This window comes from Oncorhynchus keta, chromosome 14 (assembly GCF_023373465.1).
Source record: "Oncorhynchus keta strain PuntledgeMale-10-30-2019 chromosome 14, Oket_V2, whole genome shotgun sequence".
In the NCBI taxonomy this organism is placed as follows: Eukaryota; Metazoa; Chordata; class Actinopteri; order Salmoniformes; family Salmonidae; genus Oncorhynchus; species Oncorhynchus keta.
This window is the reverse complement of record NC_068434.1, coordinates 69,686,187-69,709,629: the sequence shown is the minus strand read 5'-3', so window position 1 is coordinate 69,709,629 and position 23,443 is coordinate 69,686,187. Positions and strand designations below refer to the sequence as shown.

Genomic DNA, 23,443 nt, shown 5'->3' with positions numbered 1-23,443 from the left:
GAACAGGTTCAGCTCCTGTCTAGATGGTTGTGTAGAAACCCTATTCCTTCATGTTACCATACCGCTAGCGGACTAATTCAGTTATTACAAAAACAACAGTTTAGCCTGTTTAGGATTAAAACCTGTGTGGGAGAGCATGCTTATTGCAGTTATTTACCCAGTAATTTGTTTGCTTTTGAATAAAGTATATGAATGATATCGTGCCCAAAGCTAAATAGTTTTAGTTCAATCTCCCCTGCAGAAAATCTAAATGTTTATTTTTGGGAGTTATCATTTTTTTCTCCTCTTTCTAAATCAACTCACACATTTGTTTTCTGTCCCACCTCCTCGCTTTAACTTTTTTACCCCCCCTCCCCATTCGCCTACCCTCCCCCAATCTGCTTTCCTCTTTGCCTCAGCACTTATGAAGCTTAGTGGGAAGAACCATATCAGTCCCTCCCCTTCTCTCTACCGCCCCCCCCCCCAACACTGTGGCGAATGGTTCAGCCCTGTTTTGCATAAGTTTCCTCTGAGTAGATCCATGTGTGAAGGGCCAGCCCAGGACTGAAAGAATTAGTCCCTTTTTAACGGGTTCGATGTATGTCTAGGGAGAAGGCTTGTGTGCTGCTGCTGCTGCCGTGCTCTGAAACAGTACACTTGCTCCAGTCATCAGTATAATAGCCGAAGCTATCATGTATTGCGCCTACCCTGTCCCTGGAATGGGCAGCAACTCCTTAATGTATTACTACAACGGGAAATCGGTGAGTTCTGTCTGCGGGAGAGAGAGAGTGTGTATCCATGTTTGTAATTGGCCCTCGGGTATGGAATTGCAGAACATTGTGTTGTCCGGCTGCACAGCATGTTTCTCGGCTATAGAGTATATCACTCCTCTCTGCTTTACTCTCTCTCTCCTTTTCTCCTTGCCCCTCTCTCTCTTTCTCTCTCTGTATCTCTCTCTCTCTCTCATTTTGCCTCTCTCCTCTGTGGACTGATTTTCCGTTGCCTCAGTTACAGCTGTGTGACAGTACCATTTGTTTTTCTTTGCAGTTCAACTAGAGGACTTACTTCATTTCTTTCTCAATATGTTCTAGACATGTTATAGCCTGAATCTGTTAGATGGTTCACTTCTTCTTTTTTTAGCTAACCATGTATGTCAAAACTTGCGCTTAATTTCAGCACAGACTTCTCTATTAGAGATAAAGCAGAATATAAGCAAGGCACATCAATTGTATTTAAGTAGGAACAAATCTCAATATGTGGATGTGTGTGGTTGAAAAAAAAAGTGAAACACATCATGTTTTTTGTCTCTCACCTCTGTTTGTAGACAGACAGACTGAAAATATTATTTTTTATCTGTGAATTTATTTTTACTGGCTGGTTGGTTCAGAACTGAGACTGGGTTGAAATAATAACATGTGGGAGTCTGGGAATGATTAAGGAAAAGAGGCTGCCTGTTAAGGTTAGACTTTCCTGTTTGTAGATTGAGCTCCTAGCACCAGCGTTGCTGTTATTCCATCTGTTTTTAATCACATCGGCATTCTGGACTCTACAGGGAGCCTAATGTGATTCCTGGATTGCTCAGTAAAAAACTCTTTGATTTCTGTGTTCCTGCAAAAACGTTTATTTTATGTGTCTGTATGTGGGAGTGTCTGTAGTGTCTGCGTGTGTGTGTGGTTGCGTGCATTTGTGTTTCGGTTTACCTGCCTCTGAGCTAAATTGAGTTTCCTCAGATGTTTGCAGTAATTGTGTCACAGGTGTAAAAGTCTCACTGGCACAGCTGCTGAATAAGAAATGAGCAGAGAAAAGTCTCTTCCTGTTTCCCAGCTTCTCTCCAGAGAGCAGAAACACTGAAACACCCAGTCAGCTCCATCCAGAAAGAGAACTCCACCATTCAGAGTCCGGGCCTCATTGGACCTCATTCTCTGATCTTCTCTCCAGAGAGCAGAAACACTGAAACACCCACCCAGCTCCATCCAGAAAGAGAACTCCACCATTCAGAGTCCGGGCCTCATTGGACCTCATTCTCTGATCTTCTCTCCAGAGAGCAGAAACACTGAAACACCCAGTCAGCTCCATCCAGAAAGAGAACTCCACCATTCAGAGTCCGGGCCTCATTGGACCTCATTCTCTGATCTTCTCTCCAGAGAGCAGAAACACTGAAACCCCCCAGCTCCATCCAGAAAGAGAACTCCACCATTCAGAGTCCGGCCTCATTGGACCTCATTCTCTGATCTTCTCTCCAGAGAGCAGAAACACTGAAACACCCAGTCAGCTCCATCCAGAAAGAGAACTCCACCATTCAGAGTCCGGGCCTCATTGGACCTCATTCTCTGATCTTCTCTCCAGAGAGCAGAAACACTGAAACACCCACCCAGCTCCATCCAGAAAGAGAACTCCACCATTCAGAGTCCGGGCCTCATTGGACCTCATTCTCTGATCTTCTCTCCAGAGAGCAGAAACACTCAAAAAAACCCCCCAGCTCCATCCAGAAAGAGAACTCCACCATTCAGAGTCCGGCCTCATTGGACCTCATTCTCTGATCTTCTCTCCAGAGAGCAGAAACACTGAAACACCCAGTCAGCTCCATCCAGAAAGAGAACTCCACCATTCAGAGTCCGGGCCTCATTGGACCTCATTCTCTGATCTTCTCTCCAGAGAGCAGAAACACTGAAACACCCACCCAGCTCCATCCAGAAAGAGAACTCCACCATTCAGAGTCCGGGCCTCATTGGACCTCATTCTCTGATCTTCTCTCCAGAGAGCAGAATCACTGAAACACCCACCCAGCTCCATCCAGAAAGAGAACTCCACCATTCAGAGTCCGGGCCTCATTGGACCTCATTCTCTGATTTAAAGAAACCAGGAAGTTGAACATTTCTATACTATTGTGAGATTCACTTTTATGAAGTAAACATGTTCAGGCTCGTGTTTTAGCCCTCCTCATACCCCATTAGGACAATGCCCATTGTTTCTACAGCACCACAGATCCCTTTGATATTTTTACATTAAGGATTACCAGGAATGTCTTACAGGCCGGCAGAGGGAGAGAATTGGGAACGTGTGGGCAGCATGGGTTAACTTTATGATCCAAAGCAGTCGATAAATAACCAACCAATAACAAGCTCTTTATCTTCTCTTCGTCTTCGGAGGAGAGATAAATAGTGTTTATTGTGAGCATAAACAAAAGTCACATTTACTTGTTGGAGTTTTGAGAGGGATTATTGTTTTTATGGCACGAGCCTTAAAGTCTTTGATTTCTGTCTTTTTTGACGTATTAAGTGTTTTCTATTTCCGTCGTTTCCTCCAGTTCCATAGAAAATGAGTAACCCAAGATTTAGAGAATTCAGATATTTGGGAGGATTTGGTGGGTGGAGTGTTTTTCTAAGGTGTGGCCTTTCCTGTCTAATATCCCTCAAGTGCACTGAGGACTGGACCAAGGAGGCATCCAGTAAATGACTGTTTTTCTCAGGAAATATGGAATAACTGTTTACAGGACAAGATAACACCAGGAGTATGAGTTTTGCCTCAGAGTATAAAATGAATGTTGACAGCTTCCCACGTATATAACACCTGATATCACCTCATTTATCAGAGTGCAGTTGGTCTTTGAAAATGGTGTTTCTTGAGACCTAAATCTTGGAGTTTTTAATCATCAACAGCTTGAGGCTTGAGATGTCTCCGTTAAAGGGTTGCCTGGTACCAGGCTGCAGCGCTCAACATGCCCCATCAGGAAGGTGGTTCTGGGGCTGTATAGCAGGGGACCATTGTTTTGGAGCTGCATGTGTGCCTTTTAGCCTCTAAGTGTGTTAGATTTAGACTTGAAAAGAAAGGCCCTCGGGCATGGCTTGATTCCGCATAGTGACGTGCAGAGACAGGATACTGTGTTGACACCAGCAGCCCACTGCTCTCAGCTGTTCTCTTTTGTGAGTTTTTGCTGCGGTGATCATTTATTTTTAAGAGGTTATTTTCGCCGTTGTCATTTGGTGTATCCATATGTTGACAATATAATGTTTTTTTCCATGTGCTGTTTTGATTGGTGTGGTGTTGAGATCAAAGGCGGGTGCTGCAGGCTGGTGATGTGTGGAAAGATGTGGAGGGACTCATCAGCCCTCTCAGATCAGCCACAGAGACGAGAGAGTTGCAGAACGAAGCTCTGCCAAGAACCTACTGTCCCCATTCTCTCCAATCTGACAGTGAAATCTGATGCTTGTTGATATTAAGTCAAACATGAGTAAGCTCAGTGTATGAACCACAAACCCTGAATTAATGGATTATGATGGCTACAGATATTCTTAAATTAAACGTGATGCGGAAAATATACAGAAACTAAACACCCAAACTCCAACAACTGTGCTGGTCCTGCTGGCCCTGCTGGCCCGGGCTCTGAGTGATGTCTCTTTAATTCATGTGGTAGTAAAAGGAAACCCAGGCGGGCCCTCTCCTCCAGAGGCTAGGGGAATGAGGCGCCCGGTGTTTTATTAATGCCTTGACTGGCTAGCCCAGTGTGAAGAGGACAATTAGCATCATCCACCACCATATGCTGCCCATTGAGGCTCAGACTGGGACAAAGCCAGGGCTCCTGTGTGAGGCTAACCTGGATTCTCCACGGGAGTCCCCACACCCTGGGTCACATGTGCGAGCCAGAGGACCCAAGAGATCCCCTTCCTGCTAAACGACATGTACAAAGGGTGCTGGAGTTACACACACAGCTAATCACATGCTCACACACACTGCTTGTGGCCCTGAGTGTTGGCTAAGCTGACTGACTGATATGTTGTTCACGTGAGTGAGTATGTGTGTGTCTTTCTCTTGACGTACGTAGTAAAGTGATGACGAATGAAATTTGTTGGGGTTGTGTCTCGTAAATAAGATGATTATACTTCAGTAGGACAACAAAACATTCTCTCCAAGCCCACTGACACATCTTGTTGCATTAGGAAGCAAACTTTGAAGTTCTTGAAGAGCTCTGTTCACGCAAACAGATGAGTATGCCATTAGGTCATTAAAAAAGGAATTTATGTTGCTGGTGACTAGAGGAGGGGGGCTGGGTGGCAGGTCTGGTAGTGATTTGTGCTGCATGGTGATAGTGTTAGGGTTGAGGGACCGGCTCTCTTTGTGGCGTGGTGAGTTCACTAGCTCTCTCTCCCTCCATCTGGAGTGGATGAAGTCAGAGACCACATCACTAATGTTTGGCCTCACGACCCTTTGATCCTCCCACCCAGCCTGGCACAGCCACAGCTGCACAACAGCCCTCTGTGCCTCACCGCTCATCCCCTCCGTCAATTCCTCGCCAGCTCACGACCAGGTAGCAAAATATAGAAAAGCACAGGCTCCATATTTGATTTTCTGATTTGATTTGATTCTTTGGCGAGCTGCAATTTGCAGTGTTTTTATGAACGCTTGTGTGTGCTGGTGTCATTATAGTTCCATTAAGAGCTGAGACAATCTGAAATGCAAACACCCCCTGATAATCCAGTCCTCCCTCCACGAGCCTTCCAAATGAGCCCAGCTGCCACACCACTGGCTTCTTAAACTGGCACGCCTCAGTTTGTTCACTACATTCATTAAAGTAGACATGATTCCCGCTTCAACATACAGCGCTACTTTACAAATAACAGTCGTGTGAGGAATAGGGACAAATTTAGGCGAAGGTACTCGTTTGCATCTAATGATGGTTAATGAAGCCGTCCTTAATGCACCGGCTTTAGATTGTGATCAACCCACCAGGCAGGGTGGTGGGGCATTAGAATTGTTCCTCTTCAACATCATCCTAATAACTCAACCAAATCATCATTATGCTCCTGCCACATACAGAGAACAGTCACAAGTTACATCTTAGAGGATAATGACTTTGACAAAATGCTAGACTGCCCTATGCACCTGCTGTTGTTATTCATGTTAATAATGTCTGTTTTCTTTTGGCAGGTGTATGCCCCGTCTCCCAACACAGAAGACTTCAACAGAGATTCTCCCTCCTACTCATCTCCCAAACCCCCCAGCAGTATGTTTGCAACCACTTTCTTTGGTAAGTGATTCTGACTTAAGACTGTCTCTGTCATGGAGTCTAAAGAAGCCAGTATTATCTGTTTGTTCAATCTGAGGCGCTGTCTTTGTCAATGTCTTCGCCTGCCTGTTGATAGACAGTGGACCCATGAGAAAATATTTCTGGACAAACATCCTAACATCACACGCAGTTACTCTCTCTGTAGTCACTCTCTCTGATGTTGCTAAACAGTTTTAAATGTTCAGCTCGATTTAGCAATTTCTTTCTTCTGGTAGACAGTATTTCACTGAGCCTGGTCTCAGAGTCGCTGGTCTTTGAAGGGATCTGGTTGGTTTCTGTTAGCCAAGGGAGGCTTAGTGTTATCTCAGCTGTGTCCAGGACAGGGCTTGTGTTTCAGTCCTAAGACCAGACTGGGAGAGTGAACAACCCCCTTGTGTGATCCAGAAACTCAGCAGAGAGGAGGGGGACTGCCCTCTGTGGAAAGGTCTCTCTGGGCTCTCATAATCAAGCTGTGTGTTGTGGTTTGTTGTTGTGGTTTGCTTCATGGCGGTTCAGGCATATTGCATTTTATGTAAACTTGACTGGTTATTAAACTAAAGCCATTAAAACGTCTTTGCTCCCTTCTGGAATCAAATCCAGGATGTCTATTCAATTGGTTGATCCTTTTGTTACATGAGTCGTTATACTGTAAAGAATAGGGATGAAACTCAAGACGGATCAATTTCAACTCAACTCTGTTTGTTGTCATTAGATGGGTCCCACAACTCTTCTGATCCGTGGAATTCCTCCAATGGGATCAACCAGCCTAGTTATGGAGGAATGCTGGGAGGATCTTCATCTCACATGCCGCAGTCAGGAAATTACGTCAACATGCACTCACATGACCGCCTGGTAAGCAACACAGCTAGTGATGTCTCAATGTTTCCCCTACCTATTCTTAGACAGTCTACCCCCTCCCTGTTAAGCTCTATTGCTCCTTGCTCATTAAACATTTGGCTTGCATTGGTTTCAATTGAATATTTGTGGTGTGCAATATTGCAGCCCATAATATTGCCCACCCTGCCTACAAAAAAAGTCTGGCTACGGGAAACACTGTGACTGTGTATTCAGCCTCCGTGTCCTGTTCTGCCCCATCAGAGCACATCCCCTCTCTGCTGAGCCCGTAGTGAGAGTGATTGTTTTGAGCTGTGGCCTGGCTATCTCTCTATCTGATGTTGCTGTCTGGGCAGTATCTGTGTAAGACACGGCTGACCCCCTCTATCAGTGTTTCATCTGCTCTGCTCTGTCTGCCCAATGTGTCTCACTGGGACTCACAGGGAGCCTGCAGCTGCTGCCCAAACAAAGCCCTCTGCCTGTCTGGGCTCCACATTCATATAACCTCTTTTATCAAGTGATATTTTTTCACCATGCACAATGCTATTCTTACCACTGAACAAGTGTATGCACACACAATATTGCATTGTCCTGATGAACAAGTGTTTTGTCCTCTTTCTCTTTCAGAATTACCCTCCACACTCTGTATCGCCGACAGACATCCATGCCAGTCTTCCTCCAATGTCCAGCTTCCACCGTAGCAACGCCAGCACTTCACCATTCGTTAACCCAACACACACCCCGCCCGTCAACACCACCGACGGGGTCATGGGTATGGCGAATATTTGGTTGATCTACTCTTAAATATTAATAGGCGAGATAAATTCCTATAATGATGTTCTCTTCTTTAATCTATGCTCTGTGTTATAAATGTCCTCTCCTTGTTTCTGTAGTTGCTGCAAATCGGGGGAATGCCACTGGAAGCCAGCAGACTGGAGATGCACTGGGCAAAGCTTTGGCTTCGGTGAGTATAGCACACCCCTGTTGTCCTCTGGGTAAATGGGAAAGCCTCAAAAGAGATAGAAACCATGTTACAAATCCACAGAGGTTGTTTGTTGGGAGTAAAGCCCTATTGGTTTACTGGTAAATGGAGGCACAATCCATGCAGCACTTAAAATTGCACTCTCTCCCTCTGAATGGCAGTTTGATTGAGGCGTTAGGCTTACATGGATGGTTAGGAATCCTCCGTGGATATCCCCTCTAGGTTGGTCCCCTCTCTGGGTGTGCATCCTGTGTTCTTGACTACAGTACCTTCTCCACTCACTTTAATATCAAATATATTTTTTATTCCTGTGTTAAATTGAGATGCATTATATTAATGGCCCTCTTCAGTCTGTAAAGGAAGTGACCTCGGTGGTCACGATGGGTATTAAGTGCTATAGGGAATGCTGATTATATAAGCCCAGAGGGATGTGTTTGCAGTTGTTTCTGGGCCTAAGCCTGGATAATTGTAGACTTAATCTCTGAGTATACAAGAAAGGAAATTGTAAAAAAAAAAAAAAAAAACATTACGCACCAGTTTGAATAATCCAGCCTTGGTATTTGTTCCATTTTTGATCATGTTTGACAGACAGTAACTCATAAACCTTTGTGCTACTGAGGATGAGTATGTCCTCCTTCCAGTTAGAGCCCTCTTGGTTTCAACAGCCACAGAACCTCACAGAGAGCTCTTCTGTCCCTCCTCTTACTGATTATTTCTCATTTGAATAACTCTCAGAACTCATCTGTAATCCGGCCTAATATACACTACATGACCTAAGGTATGTGGACACCTGCTTGTTGAACATCTCATTCTAAAATTATGGGCATTAATATGGAGTTGGTCCCCCTTTTGCTGCTATAACAGCCTCCACTCTTCTGGGAAGGCTTTCCACTAGATGTTGGAACATTGCTGCGGAGACTTGCTTCCATTCAGCCACAAGAGCATTAGTGAGGTTGGGTGTTCCAATTCATCCCAAAGGTGTTAGATGGGGTTGAGTTCAGGGCTCTGTGTAGGCCAGTTAAGTTCTTCCACACCAATCTCGACAAACCATTTCTGTATGTACCTCGCTTTGTGCACAGGGGTATTGTCATGCTGAAACAGGAAAGGGCCTTCGTCAAACTGTTGCCACAAAGTTGGAAGCATAGAATTGTCTAGTATGTCATTGTATGCTGTAGTGTTGATTTCCCTTCACCGGAACTAAGGCCTTCGTCAAACCATGAAAAACAGCCCCAGACCATTATTCCTCCTCCACCAAACTTTGCAGTTGGCACTATGCATTGGGGCAGGTAGCATTTTCCTAGCATCCGCCAAATCCAGATTAGTCTGTTGGACTGCCAGATGGTGAAGCGTGATTCATCACTGCAGAGAACGTGTTTCCCTGCTCCAGAGTCCAATGGCGGCAAGCTTTACACCACTCCAGCCGACACTTGGCATTGTGCATGGTGATTTTAGGCTTGTGTGCTGCTGCTCGTCCATGGAAACCCATTTCATGAAGCTCCTGATGAACGGTTCTTGTGTTGACGTTGCTTCCAGAGGTCATTTGGAACTCTGTAGTGAGTGCTGTCCCCAAGGACAGACTATTTTTACGTGCTTCGCTCTTCAGCGGTTCCATTCCGTGAGCTTGTGTGGCCTAGCATTTCGCAGCTGAGCCATTGTTGCTTCTAGACATTTCCTCTTCACAATAACAGCACTGGGGCAGTTCTTGCAGGGCAGACATTTTATAAACTGACTTGTTGAGAACGGTGGCATGACTGTGCCACATTGAAAGTCACTGAGCTCATCAGTATTTGATTTATTTTATCTTTATTTAACAAGGCAAGTCAGTTAAGAACAAATTCTTATTTACAATGATGGCCTAGTGCAGGGGTGTCAAACTCAAATACCCAGTGGGCCAAAATGTAAAACCTGAACAAAGTCACGGGCCAACATTGAACAAATTAACCTTTTAATATGGACCCAAACAAGTTTTGCTTTAACATTGAATATGGAACAAGCATCGCTTATTACCATACAATATATAATTTAATAGTGGAGACATGCAAAATCGAATTTCAAATGAAAAAACGCATCAATGGCTTTCATTTATTAAATATATAAAATTTAAATAAAAATTGTATGCCTCTTTTCTATTTGCAGCCTTCTGATTTAAATACCAAAATCAACTTTTTCCACTGGCTAATAATTTGACAAATAAAATGATAATAAATCAATCAACCATTCAAGCCCATGCCTTGTAGCAAGAAAAAGTGCATAAAGAAAACGTTAATTATTGCACACTGGTCTAATCTGATGTGCCCAAGCCAGATACCTGGCATCTCTTCTTGGATGCTAGTTCATCAATGTCTGGGCTCAAGCTCTGAGCTGAAGAAATCCTCAGTATCGAGTGAAGATGTTCATCAGTCAGACGTCTCCTGTGAGTTGTTTTGGTCATCTTCATCGAGGAGAAAAGTTGCTGCCGAACATGGAGAGCATCTGAGCAGCTTGGGTGCGGAGCTGAGGCATTGTGTCAGGGATGAACCGTGGAAACTGTGCGGCGCCCACAGCATCATACTTTGACTTCAGCGTGTCGTTGCACTGGAGTTCAATCAGCTCCATTTGGATGTTGGTTGGTGCATTTTCCACATCAACTGCGAAGGGATTACTAAGCAGTTCAAACTTGCATTTCTGGGCATCGAAGTCGGCAAATCGCCGGCTAAACTCAGCGGCGAGAACACTGAGTTTTTCAGCAAACTGTGCGCATGGGAACACGGCGGTAGAGATCTGCGCTTTTATGGATTGGCAGCAGGGAAAATGTCAAGGGTTTCCTTGCAGCATCTGATTCTCCCACAGGCACAGTTTAGTTTTGAAGGCCCTCACTGCAGCGTACATGTCTGTGATGATGCGCCCCCGCCCCTGAAGCTGCAGGTTCAGCGCATCGAGATGGCTCGAGATGTCACAGAGAAAGGCCAGCTCACACAGGAACTTTTGCTCCCGGAGCTCTGCTGTATCCTTCCCTTTGGTTTCCAGGAATTGACATATTTCCTCACGCAGCTCGAAACATCTGTTCAGTACTTTTCCTCTGCTTAGCCATCTCACCTCTGTGTGATACGGCACGTCTGCGTATACCGAACCACACTCCTCCAGAAAAGATTTAAACTGGAGGTGATTTAGACCTTTGGCTCTTATAAAGTTAACTACCTGTGTTACTGTGGTCATAACATGTTCCATCTTTAGGGCTTTGGCACACAGTGCTTCCTGATGTATGATGCAGTGGTAAACAGTTAGCTCACCTGCACAGTTCTCTTCCCGCATCTTCTCCCGAACCATGCCCACCAGTCCACTCTTTTTACCGCACATCGCTGGCGCACCATCTGGCGTTAATCCAACGAGTTTATCCCACGGCAGCTTTATTTCAGTTACACATTTGGAAACCTCCTCAAAGATTTCCTTTCCTGTGGTTGTGCCATGCATTGATTTGAATCCTAATAGCTCCTCCGTAACACACAGATTTGAGTCCACTCCACGGATGAAGACTGACAGCTGAGCAGTATCAGATGCGTCGCAGCTCTCATCCACAGCGAGGGAGAACGCAACAAAATCTTTTCCCTTTTCCATCAGCTGGTCATACAGATTGGTGGCAAGATCACATGTGCGATCAGCTACTGTGTTCCTGCTCAGGCTCACGTTTGAAAATGCTTGTTTTTTCTCTGGGCATACGAGGTCACAAACCTTCATCATGCACTTTTTCATGAACTCTCCCTCATTAAAGGGCCGGGCTGATTTTGCGATCTCTGCTGCCACTATATAACTAGCCTTTACAGCAGCCTCGCTTTGTGATGTGGCTTTTTAAACATATTCTGTTGTGAAACCAAACTTCTTTTCATCTCCTCTACTTTCTGGCTCCTTTGAGTCATGTCCAGGTCCTTGTATTTGTCATGGTGTTTCGTTTCATAGTGTCGTCTAATGTTGTACTCCTTACTTACAGCCACGTTGACTCCACAAACAAGACAAACAGGTTTGTCTTTTACATATGTAAACAGATATTCTGCCTCCCACTTGTCCAGAAAGCTCCTGTTTTCTGCCTTTCTTTCGCCATTTTTGGGAAGGGTTAGCTCGCTGACAGTTGTAGCGTCTATGTTGCTATGACTACTGTCACAGAGGAGAGAGCGTTTCTGGGTCCTGTCCTGATTGGCGCGCGAAAACAGCAGAGCATTATGGGATTCGTAGTATTAGTGGTGAATGCGCTGTATAATACCGGCGGGCCAGCTCTAGTAGTAATTTGGTATTGTCTCGCGGGCCAAATATAATTACCCCGCGGGCCAAATTTGGCCCACGGGCCAGAGTTTGACACCCATGGCCTAGTGGGTTAACTGCCTTGTTCAGGGGCAGATTTGTACCTTGTCAGCTCAGGGATTTGATCTAGCAACTTTTCGGTTACTGGCCCAACGCTCTAACCACTAGGCTACCTGCCACCCCAAGGGCATTCTACTGCCAATGTTTGTCTTTGGAGTTTGCATGGCTGTGTGCTCGATTTCTATACACCTGTCAGCAATGGGTGTGGCTGAAATAGCCGAAGCCACTAATTTTGAAGGGGAGTCGACATCATTTTGACTATAAAGTGTATCTTACCTCAGAGAAATGAAACCGACAATAGCTTTTATTTCTAGCAAAAAGTGAGAGAAGTAGGATGTGTAAAAGCGTAATGGGTTTACATTTGGGAAGTGCTATGGCTCAGTGGTGCGCACCCGAAAGAGAAAAGTGTGTATGATAATCACAAATTAAGTATTTTTGTATTCGCAGACTCAATTCTATTAGCATGACAAAGCTGCAGTGAAATGGACACGGTTGGGCTGGGGTGAGACGAGAGGGGTGGGGAGGCCAGGGGGAGCAAAGGGAGTTCCTAACTGCTGTGGCTCAACTCTGCGGGCCGCCCTTTGTGGGCCTTTTGTTCTCCGGCCTTTTAAACGGGCCATGCTTATTGGCCCCCCGCTGCCCGGGGGAGCGTGACCGATGAGGAGGCGGAGCCTCATTTGTTGTTGGTAAAATGAGTCGTGTTGCAGTTTGAATACAGCAGAAGTAGCCCGGGACAAGAAGAATGGCCCGTTGTATATTGCAGGGTCAGGAGTCACGGCTATAGACGGCCTGCTTTGGAAAGAGAAGAGATATTGGCTAATTCGTTTTGAGTCCCATTGATTTGAGACATACACTCGTGATCACAGTTGATGGTCATTACTTCTCAACAGGATTGAGTGTCTCAGGGTAAAGATACTGAACAGTGACAAATCCTTTTGACTGAGAAATGTGATTTTAAAAGAATAGAGAAGAAGAAGCATGTGTAAATCCCCACAGGGAAAAACATCTCTTTTGGTACACGGAGTGACATGCAATAGCCAAACCACTTGGATTTTCAAAAGTTGATTGAAACACAAAAGCTTGGTGATCAAGCTTAAAAGAGAAGATTATTAATAACGGCGTTCCATTGTGTTTACTGAAGTTAAACGGTTTCCTATGAGTAGGATGTGATGTTTACTTGGAGGACTGAGAAATCCTTCTGGATCTACTGCCTCTGCTAATTAATGGGAATCAAACCTCTAATACCCTGGTTTACTGGGAGACACTTTCCATTATGGCACAAACTATCCTCTTAAAGGGAACAAATCAGGGATGTGTTGTCAGCTTTAATCCAGCATTTCTCTAAACAAATGAAATCCCCGTGAAAGTTTTAAAGATATAATCTGTGTGCTTCAGAATCACATCATCCTCTCTCTCTCTTTCTCGCTCTCTCTTTCGCTCTCTCTCTTGCTCTCTCTCATGATAGTCATGTCGCCCTAAAACCTCATTGACCCAAGCTTTACATTCCCCACAAACACAGTGGAAGGTCTGTACATGCTACGGTATGGTAACAGAGCTCTTCTGCCATTGAGGAGACATTGTTTTTTATAGTCCATACATGACACCTCAACTGGTCCGATTTGAGTGTATACTAATCTTCCACTTTTAGTTGTTCTCTCCCTTCACTGGGGCTCAGTTCAGGGCGTGGTCTAGCATGGAGAGGTGCGATGGTGCAGATCATTCAGGATAACCCCCTCCGCTCCATCACTATTGGGGGATTAATACTGGCCTTTGTATTTCTCCCTGTCTATGGCTGGGCATTCCCTCTCTCGTCACCTCCCTTATCTAGCACTCCACCCTGGGTTTATACTGGAGTTATATAGCACCATGTTAGAAAGATATTAATGGGATTTAGGGCAGATTTTAGTCCACTTTAGCTGTAAAGGATTTCAACCACTTTGTTCCTGTTTCCCCCCCCAAAGTAAAGACTTTGAATTTCTCCTCTAATAGTGTATCAGCCATATTACTGTAGATACAGTATTTGTACGATATGATCTATGTTGTGGCCAGTGGGGGAGATCTAAATAAAACAACACTAATCAGAGTTGGAGGAGGACACCTGACTGGTCAGAGCCTTCAGGTGTCGCAGTGAATATGGTTTGCGCTACCCTTTTCTTTTGTTGCTTTCACTGAAGCCACTGCTCACCGTTAAAGGCCCATATGTATGCTCTGAACATTTTTATGGGCTCCCTGGTTGGAAAACCCCCAGAATTGATGAGCCAATTTCGGCCGTGCGCCGGCAGAAAGATGGTGACACAGGCTATAAAAAGTATGGGGAAACGATAGGTTGTGATTTTAAAGAGCTGCATGTTCTGCCTTACTGACAGATCTTTCTCTTTCTCCCTCCTTCTGTCATCCCCCTCATTCTTTTCCCCTCCGTTCCTCTCCCTCTTCCCCTCTCTCTCTCCCCTCTCTCTCCACAGATTTACTCACCTGACCACACCAGCAGTAGTTTTCCATCCAACCCCTCCACCCCTGTAGGATCTCCGTCGCCCCTGACTGGCACAGCAGGTGCTGCTGCCTCAGCAGGTACAGTGGTGACCACCGGCACCCCCTCTGGCAGGGCAGGTAGAACATCAGTCTGCACTCTGATCTACTGCACTATAGTAATATACCAGCCTGAACTAGTGCCTAAACCAATGCCATGGAGAGATGTTGGTTATTGCTTCCTCAGAGCATTCGCACTGCTTCCTCTATACATTGCAAGTGATGTTTATCTCACAATGGTTTTCAGAGTCTCTGACTTTGACGACATTGCCTCATGGCGACAGATGATGCAGTTTTCCCCAGACAACCCCCAGCTACATAGTGATAAGGAGTCAGCTCTCTTCAGTTGCTGAAGGGGCCCAAGAGACTATCTTAGAGTTTGACATCCTCTCCTCTCAGTCACTGCATTCATTCTACCAGATAATTCAGATAATCAGTTTCTATAAGTAGCAGAGCAATATGGAGGGGACATTTAATGAGAGAGAGAGAGAGAGAGAGAGAGAGAGAGAGAGAGAGAGAGAGAGAGAGAGAGAGAGAGAGAGAGAGAGAGAGAGAGAGAGAGAGAGAGAGAGAGAGAGAGAGAGAGAGAGAGAGAGAGAGAGAGAGAGAGAGAGAGAGAGAGAGAGAGAGAGAGAGAGAGAGAGAGAGAGAGAGAGTTTTAGTGGGCAGTTGTGGTGATGTAGTGGCGACAGCTGTCTCCACGTATGCCCCCCTCGTCCTCAGCTGTTCCTCTGGTCTGTGGACAGCTGTTCTCCCCATGGCCCGGCCTGCAAAGGGCCTCATTTTTCTGCCCGTGGAGCGACAGTGACTCAGCTGATGAGGAGGGTTATATTGGCTTCACACAGAGGGATGTCAACCCCTCACGCACCCTCTTTACACCTCAGCCAGCCAGGCCTCAGGGCAGCATGCCCTACTTGGGAGGACGGGGATAGAATGCCAACAGCCATTTAGATTTTATCAGTGAAGTTCCTGTCACCTGGAGATTGTGAAGCAGGTACAGTGGTTATTTGGGTGTGGATTGTTTTGTTATACAAATAATGATACAACATGATACCAAGGGCACCAACTTTTGTTACAATGTGAAACAGAGTTTCTCTTTACAATAATCCTCAGTGAATCTACAGTTTCTGTTCAATTTACAAATTCAAAAAACAAATACTCCACATCCATGACTTTCCATATGAATAAACATCTGCCTTTGTCCAAAACCCTTCCCAAAAGTCCATTTCCAAATCTGTTGCCATTAGTTTAATAGAACGCCTCCATAAAAATGTAATGTAATGTAGCTTAAAAGGGCAACCGGGATGATTGAAAATGAATTTCTTGTTTCATGTTTTGCGATTTAATATCCATTTATTTGTTTGAAGTTTGTTAATTAGAATAGGGGGCATTACTTCGAGATCAGTTGGGGCATGATTTGGCATGATGTTCAGATTAACCACAAATTGCTCCATCTGTTCATTAGGATTAGCTACTTTCATAACCTAACCAGGCAGGCACAGATATACACCCTGGTGCTGCTCAACTCAACTCTGGCTGGTGTGTTCAATAAGCTTTCTCCTCCTCCTCTCCTCCACGTGGGGACCAGAGGCCCAGGGAGGCTTAGTTATGAGTACTTCCTGTTTGGTTCACGCCAGGGAAATGCTGAGGTTGAGCAGAGAGGCTCCCTCATTTCCTGTTCCAAAGTTACTTTTAATAGCCTCTTAATTAAAGCCGGGCTTTTCCAGGACCTTTGCGTGGAGAGACTTTCTTTCAGAAGACGACTAATGCTTAGTTGACACTTCTGACGATGAATCGATGAAAACAGTTCCCCGGGTCAAGTGGATATGTAATCCTAGTGTTTGTCAGAAACAAACTAACATTAGCTAGCAATCTCCCAGTTCCCGATCTTTCTCTCTCAAATACTGAAATACCATTTGAGAGGAGAACAGGGAGAAAATGGGGCCTGCTGTTGGTTTTGACAAACAGCCTAAATGAGAGAATGAGAGGTAAGCTAAACAATGTATCCATCTGTAGAGTATGCTAGAGTACGTGGGCTGAGTGTTGACCTCCTGCCACAGTAATGGAGACCAGGCGGTATAGTGAGGGCCCATAGCTGGGGCTGGCCCACTAACACAGCCCAGTATAAATAACCTGGGAGGTTTCCTCGTTGTCACAATCGATTAAGGAGACTTGAACTGTTCTCATGTGCACACAACAGGCTTGGTGTAATGGATTACCTCCTGGTGCACTGTTGTTTGTTAGTTGGAATATTTCACACAACATTGGCTAAGATAAAGAGACAAATAAAAATATATTTTGTTGCATTGGATACCTCAATTTGGTACGCAGATTATTTTAGTTTCACACTAATCAAATTGAGTTGATTTGTTTTGTATGTGCCATTGCACATTTCATGTACTGATTATAACCATTCCCACACATTGCGATCCCCTCTGCTTAATGTCAAATTCAAATGTGCTCTAGAGATCACCCAGTCTGGGACAGAATGGAATTCCTTAATTAGATGTTTCCACCATTTGTTTGGACTATTGCCGTCTCTTGGTTGTCTCTAGAATCTCAGAATGGAAAGTTAATTCAGGTCAAGTCTCGGAGTCTGTCTTGGCCTGTGTGTTTTGGCAAGCCACGGAGCTGTTGGACTGTTACACTATACCTCAGCTTGGCATGTGATTGGTCAGAGGATATTTGTGTCGTGAACCCTGGAAGCCAATCACATCGGGCTTAGATCAGCGGACAAGAGGAGCACCCATGAGTGCAGCCTTGCTAGAGCCTTCTGGAACTTTCTGGCTCATTGGATGGAGTAAGGGAGTCCTTTTGACATGGAAGAATCACTCTGTCAGTGGAAGACAGCCTCGGTCCCAGCCGGGCCTCTTATCACTGTTCACTTTGTTCCCTGGGCTATTAGCTCATTAATGAGCGGATGTACATGTAGGCCATGTCCCAGTGTGCTGGTGTATGTTGGGGCCTTCCACCCACGGACCTGGCTCATGTTGCAGGATGCAGCCCAGTCACCAGGAAATGATGCAGCTGAGCCCCAATGCTGAAAATACCTCTCACAGCATAACAACAAGAGACCAGACAGGATGTGGATGTGCAGTGTGTCAGTCAGTCAGTCCCTGTAGAGTGGAGCAGGATGCAGGTCTCTAATCATTGGCCATGTTGGGATGTCTGAATCAACCATGTCAGGTGGATAACTGTGGTTCTCCCGCTCTGTCTCTCTCAGGTAACAACCAATGGTCGCGTGGTACAGCCGGACAGAGCCCCTCCTCCCCCAACTATGAGAACTCCCTGCACTCACTGGTAAGTCTCCCTGCCTCCCCCTCCTCCCTTCCCCCACACCCTGAGCACATTTTAATGGACAAGCACACAGTAGATAGGTTCTCTCACGTAGGGCAGGGTAGCATTACATGAAGATTCTTGGCTGACAAATGCGTTGGGGGGGTGCTGCTGAACAATAACCGTCCCTTGGGGCGTGTCTCCTGCCATCTGTCCCCTACTCCGTGGGGTTGGGGGGGCTGGTGTTATGGGGGCTGGGGAACCTGGCAGCTGTTGCGTTGACTGAACCACCACTGCTCCAGGATTCCAGCTCTAGCTGCCTGCGGACCAGAAACACGACTTGGGATCCGTTTTCACCCCACGCCGCCTGACGCCCACATCACACATTCACACCATCGGCTGTGGGGATAAATATTTACCCACTATATTTGAATGCCACCTACAATGGGATTTTTGTGAAGCGACCAAATCTATGATCAGTGTGAACTGCGAATGTGTGGGAGGGATGGGACGTGTGGGAGGAGAGGACGAGGGGTCAGGAGTTATTATCTACACAGGACCACAGTTTTGATGCTGCCTGACACAATGATTAGTTACCATATATCTGTCTCTGTCTGACTCTCCTCTTTCTGTCTTTCTATCTCAGTCTACACTATCTCTGTCCTTTTATCTCAGTCTACACCAGGGGTTCCCAAACTCCAGCATTGGGGAACATCCCGCGCACCCCCCCCCTGCGTACGCGCGTGCATGCCATGTCTATTTCTATGTGCACAAGCACTGTTCACACCCTCTTGTTTGTGGAAATACGTTTTAAACCTACAAAATGTTATTTCCTGCTATTCATCACATTTTCTAATAGGGTGCAGAGAACATTTTTGCAGTTTTAAAGCAAATTGTCTTGCAATTCTATACATTCTACCATGTCTAATGTGTATTCGTGTGATATTTGAGTGACTCGAACATGGGCAAAAAAATCAAATCAAATCAAATTTTATTTGTCACATACACATGGTTAGCAGATGTTAATGCGAGTGTAGCGAAATGCTTGTGCTTCTAGTTCCGACAATGCAGTAATAACCAACAAGTAATCTAACTAACAATTCCAAAACTACTGTCTTATACACAGTGTAAGGGGAAAAGAATATGTACATAAGGATATATGAATGAGTGATGGTACAGGGCAGCATAGGCAAGATACAGTAGATGGTATCGAGTACAGTATATACATATGAGATGAGTATGTAAACAAAGTGGCATAGTTAAAGTGGCTAGTGATACATGTATTATATAAGGATGCAGTCGATGATATAGAGTACAGTATATACGTATGCATATGAGATGAATAATGTAGGGTAAGTAACATTATATAAGGTAGTATTGTTTAAAGTGGCTAGTGATATATTTACATCATTTCCCATCAATTCCCCTTATTAAAGTGGCTGGAGTTGAGTCAGTGTCAATGTCAGTATGTTGGCAGCAGCCACTCAATGTTAGTGGTGGCTGTTTAACAGTCTGATGGCCTTGAGATAGAAGCTGTTTTTCAGTCTCTCGGTCCCAGCTTTGATGCACCTGTACTGACCTCGCCTTCTGGATGATAGCGGGGTGAACAGGCAGTGGCTCGGGTGGTTGATGTCCTTGATGATCTTTATGGCCTTCCTGTATCATCGGGTGGTGTAGGTGTCCTGGAGGGCAGGTAGTTTGCCCCCGGTGATGCGTTGTGCAGACCTCACTACCCTCTGGAGAGCCTTACGGTTGAGGGCGGAGCAGTTGCCGTACCAGACGGTGATACAGCCCGCCACGATGCTCTCGATTGTGCATCTGTAGAAGTTTGAGTGCTTTTGGTGACAAGCCAAATTTCTTCAGCCTCCTGAGGTTGAAGAGGCGCTGCTGTGCCTTCTTCACGATGCTGTCTGTGTGAGTGGACCAATTCAGTTTGTCTGTGATGTGTATGCCGAGGAACTTAAAAATTGCTACCCTCTCCACTACTGTTCCATCGATGTGGATAGGGGGGTGTTCCCTCTGCTGTTTCCTGAAGTCCACAATCATCTCCTTAGTTTTATTGACGTTGAGTGTGAGGTTATTTTCCTGACACCACACTCCGAGGGCCCTCACCTCCTCCCTGTAGGCCGTCTCGTCGTTGTTGGTAATCAAGCCTACCACTGTTGTGTCGTCCACAAACTTGATGATTGAGTTGGAGGCATGCGTGGCCACGCAGTCGTGGGTGAACAGGGAGTACAGGAGAGGGCTCAGAACGCACCCTTGTGGGGCCCCCGTGTTGAGGATCAGCGGGGAGGAGATGTTGTTGCCTACCCTCACCACCTGGGGGCGGCCCGTCAGGAAGTCCAGTACCCAGTTGCACAGGGCGGGGTCGAGACCCAGGGTCTCGAGCTTGATGACGAGCTTGGAGGGTACTATGGTGTTGAATGCCGAGCTGTTGTCGATGAACAGCATTCTCACATAGGTATTCCTCTTGTCCAGATGGGTTAGGGCAGTGTGCAGTGTGGTTGAGATTGCATCGTCTGTGGACCTATTTGGGCGGTAAGCAAATTGGAGTGGGTCTAGGGTGTCAGGTAGGGTGGAGGTGATATGGTCCTTGACTAGTCTCTCAAAGCACTTCATGATGACGGAAGTGAGTGCTACGTTTCGCTCAGTTACCTTAGCTTTCTTGGGAACAGGAACAATGGTGGCCCTCTTGAAGCATGTGGGAACAGCAGACTGGTATAGGGATTGATTGAATATGTCCGTAAACACACCGGCCAGCTGGTCTGCGCATGCTCTGAGGGCGCGGCTGGGGATGCCGTCTGGGCCTGCAGCCTTGCGAGGGTTAACACGTTTTCAACTTACTAGCTAAAGAACGTTATCTGACATGGGCTAGTTGATCTGGACATTTCTGACAAGTTATAAAAAGCTCTCTAAGGTATGCAATGACTGACATGACAAAATAAATACTGACGATGCACTACCCAATTTCGACATTTCAAGAGTAAGTTGAAAACCGGACAGAGTTCCCCAAAAGTTTGGGAGCCACTGGTCTATACAATCTCTGTCCTTCTATCTCAGTCTACACAATCTCTGTCCTTCTATCTCAGTCTACACAATCTCTGTCCTTCTATCTCAGTCTACACAATCTCTGTCCTTCTATCTCAGTCTACACAATCTCTGTCCTTCTATCTCAGTCTACACAATCTCTGTCCTTCTATCTCAGTCTACACTTTCTCCGTCCCTCTATCTCAGTCTACACAATCTCTGTCCTTCTATCTCAGTCTACACAATCTCTGTCCTTCTATCTCAGAGTACACAATCTCTGTTCTTCTATCTCAGTCTACACTTTCTCCGTCCCTCTATCTCAGTCGACACTATCTCTGGCTCTTCCACTACTGTTTATTTGTGCTCAAATGCTTTCCTGTTCTATCTGATTTTGGCAGAAAACTCGAGTCCATCAGCAGCTTCATGAGCATCTCCAGGATGCCATGTCATTCTTAAAGGATGTATGCGAGGTACTCCTGTCCTTTAGATGGAGACTTTACCCATCAGTGTTTGACACCTTTTCACATCCTTAGTTGTTTTTCTTTCTTTCACCAGCTTGGCCACCGTTCCGTTCCATTTAATTGGAGTTTAAAATGTTTTGTTGCCATGCTTTTTATTGTTGTTTATTATTTCTATTTTGACATTTCAGCTTGCAGTAATCAGCTTAGGAGCATAAGATGCTTTAATACCAAATGAATAGTCATGGTGCTCCAAATGAGTGGTGTGCCAGCCCGTTTATCAGTTTCTATAGATACAAATGAGGATGCTTGTCTGTTATGAACACATGCATCCCTTGTGCCCCTCCTCAGGTTGAAATGGCTTATCTTCATCTGTTTTTGAGTGTCTTTCTTTTATGCTTTTATTATCCCTGTGGTGTTTTTTCACTCCAAGATCACGCCATAAAATCACAATGTCCTCCATTTTTTTGTCCTAATGTGCTTATAGTAAACTGCTCTGTCCTCTCTCCTGTTCTTCTCTCCCCTCCCCTCTTCTCTCTCGGTCCTCCCAGTCTCGGATGGAGGATCGCCTGGACAGACTGGATGATGCCATCCTCGTCCTGCGGAACCATGCCGTGGGCTCCACCACCAGTCTGCCCAGCGACATACACAGCCTGCTGGGACAGAACGGGCCAATTGCAACCCTCGGAGCAAACTTCCCTGCCGCCGGATTGGTTGCTAGTCGGACAGCAGCAATGGTATGAATTAACTTTGCAGAAGAAAAATATCTTGAGTGTTTTAGATGTTAAGGATATTATGTTTCATGTTTTTTGCAACTTAAGAATTGACTTTGAATACTTAAAAGAAAGTCTGTTTTTTCGACTGAGGAGAGGCATATGTGCTTTTGCATTGCGTTTCTCCAAATAGGCTAATAAACAAGCCGTGGCCACCTGTTCAGAATGAGTCCACAGCCATGTGCAGAAATGCTGCCTTTTTCCACAGAGAGCAGTTTAATTTAAACTCACATACTTTCCATATGTGTAATGGTTGGCCTGAAGGCTTACTCTCCTTAAGAAAGAGCTCATATACAGGTTTGAATGAGAAAACCAGGCAAAACGGAGTGAAGTTCTGCTTTGGTCTGGAAAGTGTTTGTCAGTTGCACTCCTATGAGGCGGCTCCTGGGGAACGGGGGGATGCAGGTCTCGGTGCAGAGCATAATGTGTTTGCCCATCCTCCATCTGAACTATTTCATTTCGGAGAGGAGAGGGATTTGAGCACATCTGTAGTGGAAGTTTCAACAGAGGGAGACAGTTCTACACTAATCCCTAGGTGATGGGAAATAATTTAGGCCATATTTTTCCTGAATTTTCTGAATCAGTCCTGGCGTATGTGGGTGGAGGGTTGGATTAAGATCCTCTTGGATTAAACTCCCTTTTCTAAGAAAATGGATGGAGGCATTCAGGGGATGTGATGGAGGAGGGGAGGATGCCGACGACTGAAACATGCTCAACATTTCCTTACCTCATCATTTACTGTCCAGACCTCAGCCTCAGTCCCAGCTCCTCACAGGAACCTGTCCCCCTACCACTGGCTGATTAGTAAACATTCTTGCTGTGGAGTAGCATCTGTGAGACTAGTCCTTGCATTACTCACATGGTAATCGGGCCAACAAACCCACAAGAAAATTGGGAGGCATTTGATCCCTGGTCTGTGGTAACAATCATATCCAAATTTCAAGTGGACAAGGTTTGGATGTGTTCTGTGTTTCTGCCGTACTACTTCTCCCCTGACTGTTCATTTATTGGAGTTGGTGCTCCTGTATCTGTACTGCCAAAACTAAAACCAGTGCCATTTTACAGACAAGTTTACAGCCTTTCACAGCCTTCACAGCATGCAAGCTTGCAGCCTGTGTCCCTTTTGCCCAGAATAATTTAAATACAGGGACTAGTATTTCTGGTTTGTTACTCTCTGTAGAAGGAAGAAAATGTCCCAGCGCACCATGTGTTT

At 45.5% G+C, this 23,443-nt stretch overlaps 1 protein-coding gene, 1 long non-coding RNA gene and 1 other non-coding gene across 6 annotated transcripts in view; 2 read left to right on the top strand and 1 right to left on the bottom strand.

The window, feature by feature from the left end:
- The window catches only part of LOC118378436 (transcription factor 12-like), a 99,092-nt gene that overhangs the window by 69,762 nt on the left and 5,887 nt on the right, over positions 1–23,443 (top strand). For 3 of the 4 annotated variants that reach the window (XM_052462287.1, XM_052462288.1, XM_052462286.1), the window contains exons 9-15: positions 5,905–6,004; positions 6,735–6,874; positions 7,484–7,628; positions 7,750–7,820; positions 14,633–14,738; positions 17,920–17,996; positions 22,009–22,194. In XM_052462287.1, the coding sequence (XP_052318247.1) occupies positions 5,905–6,004; positions 6,735–6,874; positions 7,484–7,628; positions 7,750–7,820; positions 14,633–14,738; positions 17,920–17,996; positions 22,009–22,194 (825 nt within the window). Of the gene's footprint in view, positions 1–517; positions 741–5,904; positions 6,005–6,734; positions 6,875–7,483; positions 7,629–7,749; positions 7,821–14,632; positions 14,739–17,919; positions 17,997–22,008; positions 22,195–23,443 lie in introns of those variants that run through there. The other variant, XM_052462289.1, reaches the window with a different exon arrangement.
- On the bottom strand, positions 1,743–5,875 carry LOC127907346 (uncharacterized). The gene is made up of 3 exons (XR_008064208.1): positions 2,508–5,875; positions 2,199–2,404; positions 1,743–2,099 (listed from the first exon to the last, which is right to left on the bottom strand). It is a non-coding gene; the product is annotated as an uncharacterized LOC127907346 (long non-coding RNA).
- On the top strand, positions 14,911–14,993 carry LOC127907439 (small nucleolar RNA SNORD35). Its single transcript, XR_008064413.1, has one exon. It is a non-coding gene; the product is annotated as a small nucleolar RNA SNORD35 (small nucleolar RNA).